General features: G+C 49.4%; 1 protein-coding gene across 1 annotated transcript in view; it reads right to left on the reverse strand.

Moving 5' to 3' along the window:
- Positions 1-9,069, reverse strand: part of LOC106810413 (cytoskeleton-associated protein 5-like) — a 56,858-nt gene that overhangs the window by 32,141 nt on the left and 15,648 nt on the right. The window contains exons 9-19 of the mRNA XM_014813765.1: positions 8,432-8,560; positions 7,954-8,109; positions 7,716-7,820; positions 7,128-7,238; positions 6,371-6,744; positions 5,014-5,355; positions 4,311-4,485; positions 3,444-3,557; positions 2,934-3,062; positions 2,199-2,396; positions 508-684 (exon numbers count right to left, since the gene is read on the reverse strand). Coding sequence (XP_014669251.1) covers positions 508-684; positions 2,199-2,396; positions 2,934-3,062; positions 3,444-3,557; positions 4,311-4,485; positions 5,014-5,355; positions 6,371-6,744; positions 7,128-7,238; positions 7,716-7,820; positions 7,954-8,109; positions 8,432-8,560 — 2,010 coding nt within the window. The remainder of the gene's footprint in view (positions 1-507; positions 685-2,198; positions 2,397-2,933; positions 3,063-3,443; positions 3,558-4,310; positions 4,486-5,013; positions 5,356-6,370; positions 6,745-7,127; positions 7,239-7,715; positions 7,821-7,953; positions 8,110-8,431; positions 8,561-9,069) is intronic.

The following is a 9,069-nucleotide window of genomic DNA, read 5'->3' on the forward strand; positions in this document are numbered from 1 at the left end:
AAATAAGAGTACATTATATTACGTATTTTTCGAAAACTTGAAACTATGAAAATGGCCTTGGATACATAAAAAATAGGTCTGGTAAATTTTTGACAAGTCAGAAAAATGGCTCTGGTGAAAAAAAAAGAATTTTTTCCCCTGCGTGCAATAAATCAAAACAGCTCAATTGGCATATTAATTAACGAGTGATTACAAATAAAATATCACACATCTCACATTCGTCATGTTCGTTACTTAATGTTTACTGGCGTCAAAGGCAAACTGTGGAATGTTACGGACACGGCACAAGTGTACTTACGGCTGGTGACCCGCGCGAGAGACAGCATATCAACCTATGCTGACACCAACAGCACCAGCAGAACCAGCAGCAGCAGCAGCAGCACACCACCACACCAGCAGCAGCAGCAGCAGCACCACCACCACCAGCAGCCGCCAGCCACCAGCCACCACCACTACCACCACCACCACCAGCAGCAACCACCACCACCAGCAGTAGTGTAAACCTACCTGCTGATCCATGGTCTCCAGCATCGGTGCCGACGCTGACTTGTGGGGAGGCGGCGCCGCTTCTTCGAGCTTTAGCTTTGCCGAAGACGCAGCCTTCTTTGGAGGCGGAGGAGCCTTGGCCGGTAGCTTCTCTCTCGCCTTCTCCAAGATACCCATAACCTGTGTCCTGGACGACGGCTGCAAGGCAATAGGAAGCATTTACAACAAGAGCAATCGCAGATAGCAGATGATCGAAAGATCGAGGATTTTTTTAAATAAATTTTTAATGCATCTTCCCCACAAATTAAAAAAAAAATAAAAATCCTGGATCCAGATCACCACCAAAATCTCATCGATTGGTTGTTGGCCCAAACCCAACCAGTCCAAAAAATGAAACCCGTCCAATCGAAATCCGTTCGTAACGTTTGTGAGATATCCTGTTGACAGACAAACAAACAGGGGCGAAAACATAACCTCCTTGGCGGAGGTAACTACACACTGGCTGCTTTGGGGATCCGAGCTAAGCTAACCCATCGATCGCTATCGTAAACCTATCCTGATGTGGTGAATTTAACGTTTCTACTACAAAAAAAACACATTACGTAATCCGCAACATACGTACTACTAGTACTAACAAACTACGTACACTTGTACGTATATTATAAACTTCTGAGCGACAGTCAAGAATTAACTTCAAGACTTAAAAACACAACCTACGAACCACGGCCCAGTGCGCACGAACCGAACCGCACTTCTCGATGCAATCGAGCTCAGACCAATTAACCCGTGGCCGACATTTCTGCAACCAAGCGCAACCTGACGGGCCGGCCTCTGCCCAACCACACGTAGCTAACATTCGTACCGTGTTAATGACGTTGGGCAGCATGCGAATCATCTTCCAGAGGCACTTCATGATGAGTTCCGTGAACTTGGAGGAGCACGTGTCGTTGCCGATGCACTCCTGCAGCAGCTTGAGCAGCGCGCTGTAACCACGGCAACGCGGCATCAGTGCGCGAAACGAGTGACCCTCCCCTCTGTCACAGGCGCCCCTCCCGCTTCCCTCTTTATTGACGCACGAGAAAAATTCCCCTCGCATCTAGATCTTAGATCAGTTGGCCACTATCGTGAAACACCTCTCTCGGATTAAAACGGTGTACTTATCAGTGCCCTTGTCAGTTGTGATGCTTAAATAATGGGAAAACCATCCGATCTCATGAAAAGGTGGTGGTTTCATACCATACGCAGCTTGGAAGTTGGTGTCGCGTACGAACACACATTACACAGACACGCTCGCAAGCACGGGCACGGACTACCACATAACCGTTGGAGACAATAAAAGGCAGCAGGACAACAGTTTCTACTGCTAACGTGACACCCCTCACAAATCGCAAGGAGGACTGCAGGGGCAGGACTGCAGGGGTGGTACCACAGGGACTAGAGACTATGGGGACTGCGATAGAGTGCGCGGCTGCCACCGCTACTCACCCCATGATGCATGTCGTGTCGGCGTACTCGAGTATCTTGACGACCATCACGTTGACGCTGCGTATCACCTGCGGTCCGTCCTCAAGGTCCATGAGCCGCTTGTCAAGCAGGATCGTGATCAGGTTGTGCACGAGGTCACGCAGGATCTCCTTCGTCACTCCCTTCGCGAGATTCTTCGTCTTGAAGAACTGAGGAGAACCTTGAGCAGCGTCCTTGAGTAAGCGTACCTTTAGTTTGCTCGCGGCCTCGGTCATCCTGGGGTAGCCGACGTGGATCATGAAGGGCACGAGCGTGTCGTTGGCTGCCTTGCGCACGTCGGCGTTCCTGTCCTCGAGGCAGGTGTAGAGGTAGGGAAGCGACTCACGCAGGTCCGCCGCCGGCACCTTCTTCGTCACCTCAAGCTTCGGCGCCAGCCACGTTAACAACTGCAAGCAAGCGCAAGATCATGTACGTCTGCGGGGTACAGTGGGAAAAATACACGGGGGCTCGAGGCGATTTAGCCCCCGAAATGTCAAAAAGAGCCACGGAAATGCCAAAAAGAGCCCTGGAAATGCCAAAAAGAGCCCCTGGAAATTTGCATAGAGTTCAATGCAAACCAAATTTTAGAGTGCTATTTTCATGCACGCGAGCTTGAAAAGTAGCCCCCGAAAAATAAATTTTAATTTTTTCCCTGGCGGGGTAGTAAGAGAGAGCAGTTACAATCAACCACAAGATCGTGTACGTCTGGGGGAAAGGAGGAGAGAGGTAACTACAACCAAACACACGCTCGTGTACGTCTCGAAAAGGGGGACAGAGGGTTCATAGTAACAAGTGAAATAAAACAGAAAGCGCAAAGGCGTGAAAATCCCATCCTCACATCTCATACGGCGTTACGACTCAGTACTCAGACAACAACAACAACAGTTGTGCGTGAATTTTCGACGTGTAATATGTGCTCTGTTCATCGCCGTGGAGCTGCCTACCTCAGACCGCAGGAATGGGTTTTCTGTCTTGATGAGGTCTGTGAGTCCCTCTCCCTCCAAGAGTGGCAGGATGCCTGTGTGATCCACCCACGCGTTCAGCGTTGCTACGGCGGTCTGCCGCACCTGGGGCTGCAATCGCACACACGTCATATCGTGAACTTACATTCGATATATGCTAGACACACGCCCACGCACTGCACACATACATAACGCTGATAACGCACTAGCCAGCACACACACGCACCTGCACACGAACACATACGCATGAAAGAGCGCACGCACACACAATCCATGCTAACCACAACATGCTATGCCATTAACAAATGGCACATAATGCATAGTACGTAGCACCCCACAGCCACGCACACACCTCTCCACACAAAGTCCTGCAACAGACTCCACAACCGCAGAACACACACATAATTCACGATGTGCACCATGAGCATGCGCCACGTACAACTACGTAGCACCGGCACGCACGCACACACACTGCCTCCGGCCTCACCATACCTTCGCATCGCCCATGCACGTGATGATGCTGGGGCCAACAGTACGGATATGCTGCTTGCAATGTGGTCCCAAAGCTCCACCCATCGCTTGCACTATGCCAAGCGTTGTCATTTGCTGTAAGAACACAATTAAACCATTAGGACATCACCACTAAGTTCATTGCTAACGTTATAGCTCAATGGCATTCAGTGACAAGCTTGCTGAACCCACATGAGGTAGTGTAGTGGATCTGGGTCTCGTAGATGTGGTCCAGGCTTCCGCTACACATGCATAGGAGTTTTACTTATATTGATTTTTGACTATTATAATCATATATGCTGAGAGCTAAAGTGCATTTCACCGTAATTGGTACATGCTACAATAAACGGATCATGTCCAAAAAATAATATCAACACTATACTATTCTGAGTACTGCTTATTAATGTCGTTGCATCATGCTGCTACGTCAAGAGCGGCCGTCTACATCGGCCACTATGTCAGAGAAATTCCAGTGCACACACACGCACGCATGCACACACACGCACGCATGCACACACACGCACGCATGCACACACACGCACGCACGCATGCACACACGCATGCATGCACACACGCACGCATGCACACACGCACACGCACGCACGCACGCACACACATGCACACACGCACAGAAACACACGCACACACCTCTCCTCTGCACACGTACACCACCATGCAGCATACATGCACCCACACACGCATGCGCGCACACACACACACACACACACACGCACACACACACACACACATACACGCATGCACGCACGCACGGATGCACGTACACATGTCTGCACACGCACACCACCATGCAGCATACACACACGCACGCACGCACGCACGCACACCCACCAGCATCTTGTTGGACTCGGTGAGCCGAGGTTTCAGTGCGCTGGGCAGCTCTGCCAGGTTTCCCGTTATGTACTTGGCTTCAGTAATGATGAGCTTCAGGGAACTCAGTGCCTCGCACCTCACCTTCCAGTTCTTGTCCGACATCTGTTCCAGCAGGACTGGCGTCAGCTGCGCACTGAAATTCACGAGAGAGAGCGAGAAGGTCAAGAAGGAGTTACTCTGAGGAAACGTTTAAACCGACAGCATAAAATTCTGAATTCGAGACCCTCAAGCATCCTGAAGACGACTCTTTCGAAAGACGTTCTTTACAAAACGCCACAGAATATTAGAAACAAACGAGACAATTTAGAAATAAAACGAAGTAAAAGCACACACTTTATCTGTTATCCCAAAATTTTTGGCAAAAACGTGTCCTTTACTTACGATAGCTGGCCATCTATCCTCTACCGAGTCCATCTTCCTATAGATTCTTTTTAATTCTCACACTCCAATCACCTCCACTAATTCACGCTCTCCTCGAAAACAACCCCACCGGCCAAAATGGCCCCATAAAAACCCTCCGCAGACCTGCTAAGAATTCTCCTCGTTGATCTCGAAAAAAAAAACCACTAGCCAAAGTGACCCTAAAAAAAATCCACGCAAATCTGCGTAGTACATGTAGTACTAGAATTCTTGTCGTCGAAAAAACCACAGCCGCACTTACCTCACGTCGCTTCTCGTCACCATGTCCTGGATGCCGATGCCTCCCTCGCCTCCGCCATCCTCGTCCTCCTCCTCCCGCTCGTCGCTCTCCGCCGCCGACCCCGCCCTCGCCGCGGCGACCCCGCGCGTCGGCTGCGGCGCGGGCGTGTCGCGGACCTTCTCGATCTCGGCGTCGATCTGCTGGAGGAGCGCGGCTTTCTCGTCCTCGAACAGCACGCGCAGCGGCGGCCCCACGTACATGTACATGACGCCGAGCAGCGTGATGCCGGCCTGCCGCACTGCCGGGTTGATCGCCGCGAGTGCCTTCTTCACGGAGTCCTTGATCGCCTTCGCGTTGACTCCCCTGTGACGCGAGAGCGAGAGAGAGAGAGAACAACGTTAGTCGGCAATAAAAATAATGATCCCTTGGGCCATCCTTAAAAAATTCTATGTTTGCTGTCCATGATTTTTTTAGTGGGTAGGTAGGTAGGTCTTTTTTCTTTTTTTTTGTGAGGCATAATAGTTATTTTAAGTCTGTCCTCATGTTTGCCACACATGCTTTGTGTTTCATTCTTAACTATGAAAAATGTATAAAAAAAAAATAAAAAAATATGGAACCAAAATGTCAAAGAAAACTTGGGTTGCGGCTATTTTCGTGGGTAATGCTATCCCCCGGGCGTGGAGGGAGGTGACCGCAACGTGGCAGCACTAGTGTTGGGATAGTGTTAGGATTAGGGTTAGGGTCAGGGTTAGGGTTAGGGTTAAGGTTAGGGTTAGGATTAGGGTTATGATTAGGGTTAGGGTTAGGGTTAGGGTTAGGGTTAAGGTTTTTGCATCATGATATCTGTCCCCACACCATAGATTAATTTTTGTGGATCACAATGCCTATATATAGCGCGGCGATATATATATATTTAGTGTGAGAGTTAGTGTTGGCGGTGTTGGAGTGAGGGTTACCGTTAGGGTTAACGTTTTGAACGTCATCGTCAACGTTATCACGTGACCTCCCTCCACGCCCGGGGGATAGCAACACCCTATTTTCGTGGGTGAGTCGGAGGACAGCAAACATATAATTTTTTAAGGATGGCCTTGCCATCCTACCGAGATGCCGCGGCAAATGGGACATCCCACCGAGCCATAAAGCACGAATGTCTTTGGGGTATAGGCCACGATTACGTCGGCCAGTTAACGCCTGTGTGCCGTGAATCGGCAATAAAAACGATCATCGGCGAGAGAGCAGACAGCAGGACATGCCCATCGACCGAACACTGGTTACCCTGCCGACCGAGAACCGTAAAGCAAAGTAAAGCGAAATAAAGAAACGAGAACGATCGCCAACGGCGACGGATTCACGCGCGTGGGCACGGAGGATCACTCACTGGAAGCCGAACTCCTTGATGGCCTGCGCGAGCCAGTTCAGCGACTCGGCCTGGTTCTTCGGGTTCTTCTGCGTGAACGCGTACCCAACGACATTCTCCGCGAGATACCCGAGCGACGTCGCCTCTGCCATCGCCGTCAGCGCCGTGCCGGCCGCCGCGCCGCTCTTTCCGTCGCCGACGCGGTCGACAGCGTCGTGAAGAGCTAGGTCGACCGAGCGGCGGCTGAAGCGGCCGGAGGCTGCGAGAAGCGCCAGCAGTTCCAGCTTCAGCTTCTCCACCTGGAAGTTGGAGTCGCGAAGGCCGGGCTTGCGCACGCACAGCACGCCGACGCACACCTGGCATGCCGCGTCCCAGTTCTCCGTACGCTTCACCGTCTGCAAAAGCGCGAGAGGCGAGGTTTAATAATAAAAAATAAGAAATAAAAAAATAAGAATATAATAGAAAAATAAAAATAACTGCAACGGGATGACAGGCAAGGTTTAGAAAATAATAGTAGAGGTTTAGAATGCGTCGTGTGATTCCGTGACAGTCGACGGCCAGTCGCCGTCAGTTTTCTTCAACCGGACTCGACTGCGTCAGGTCTTATAGTATGTAGTAGGCGTGATTAAAATACAGTGAATACAAAACATTAATAGCATTCTTCAACGAGCTTATACGTTATGCGATATATATCGTTATATTTTATAATATAATATACGTGGGATTGAAATGCAGTTCATACAAGATGAGACATGAAACAGACGGAAGGTTGTTGTACCTCTGTGAAGGCCTCCATAGCAGCCAGTCGCTCTTTCCAGTTGGAGCTGGCGAGTCCAGGAAGAACCTGTGCTGGTAGGATCTCGGCTGCTTTCTCCTCAATCTCTTCCACCTGGAAACAGTGATACCTTCCTCAAGACACGGCCCTATCAAGGTCATTTCACAGGCGTGCTCACCCAGGTTCTGATAAACCAAATACTGGAAACAATTTCGACTGGAGGTTTGTCTAATGCAGTTCGAATCCACCACCGCAACCACGAATCAGTCCATTGCTTTAAACTTGTTTCAACCGTGTGTAATGGAAAACACAGAATCGCGGCAGAGGAAAGATTTACTTCCGAGATTCATTTAACGTTCAGCGGTTTACCGAGCAAAGACCGTCATCACTGAGTTTACTCCAGCTGTTTGATGTAGTGTTGTAACAGCTAGGCACTAAAGGAGAAACTCACCCCAATTAAATACACAGTTTCAATCCGAACGCAGTACACACCTAATCCCCCCTTGATCAAAATCGGACGGACAGAGTGTATTTGATTGCAAGCATCGCCCAGGGCGACTCGGCGAACTACTCTACAATGGTGATACTCACGCTCATTTCACGCTCTACTATATCTGGTTTCTCTGCCGGAGGAGGCTTGCCTCCGGCTTTCTTCGCTCGACTCGCCGGTGGCTTTTTCTTCGTAGGAGCCGGTCGCTGAAATTTCCGAGAAATAAACGTGAGTTCTCCCCAAAAAACAATACGTATCGACTCACCTAACTCGGGACTCTCACGCAAAATAGAAAGGCTGGTAATGAGGCCACCGGAATCATCCACATAGAAGGCTCACCTTTCCCGGAGCAGGCTTCTTCATTGCTGCAGCTGGCGGCGGCTCTTGAATAGTGACTTTCTTAGCCGGAGCTGACGTGGCTGATGATGAGGTTGCCCCTCCGCGGGGCTGTCCATTGGCATTCAACAAGACAGACTTCTCACAACACTCTTTTATCTGCAGGGGCAACAACGCAATTTACAGACACTCATCGTTCTACAATCTCAATGACAACTACGACCACTTGCGAACGACAGACGCGTGTAATACAGCGCTTCCAGTAATTACTAACAATTATTCTAACATAACCTAAACATAATTCCAGTAATTATAATTAATCACTATTACAGCAAGTATTATCAATAGAGTAAATATCGTTGTTTTTATATTATCATTATTATTATATAGTACAATAAGTATTACTAGTACACGATTCTACATCTAGTACATCTCGCTACTGTGCACGGTAGTGGTTGTAGTCGTGGCGACGTTCACGCACCTTGTCCTGCTTTAGTTTGTCCACCTCTGCGATGAACGGTCCCATGCCCTTCTCACCGACGACCTTCAGTGCTGTTCCCAGACATTCGGCTGATGCGTCACGCACGTTCGGATCGGGTTCGTTGATCGCCTGCCATGCAAACCCACGATGTGTTAACACACGCAACTATTACACGTTCACACGATGTATGATCGGGTTCGTTGATCGCCTGCCACGAAAACCCACGATGTGTTAACACACGCAACTATTACACGTTCACACGATGTATGATCGGGTTCGTTGATCGCCTGCCACGAAAACCCACGATGTGTTAACACACGCAACTATTACACGTTCACACGATGTATGATTGGGTTCGTTAATCGCATGCCACGCAAACCCACGATGTATTAACGCGCACAACTATTACACGTTCACACGATGTATGATTGGGTTCGTTAATCGCATGCCACGCAAACCCACGATGTATTAACGCGCACAACTATTACACGTTCACACGATGTATGATCGAGTTCGTTAATCGCATGCCACGCAAACCCACGATGTATTAACGCGCACAACTATTACACGTTCACCTGTTGTACGGTCAGGTGTAAGGTTTCTCAGACAAGACTTACATTCACAGGTAATGAACACTC

This window comes from Priapulus caudatus, unplaced genomic scaffold (assembly GCF_000485595.1).
Source record: "Priapulus caudatus unplaced genomic scaffold, Priapulus_caudatus-5.0.1 Scaffold439, whole genome shotgun sequence".
In the NCBI taxonomy this organism is placed as follows: Eukaryota; Metazoa; Priapulida; class Priapulimorpha; order Priapulimorphida; family Priapulidae; genus Priapulus; species Priapulus caudatus.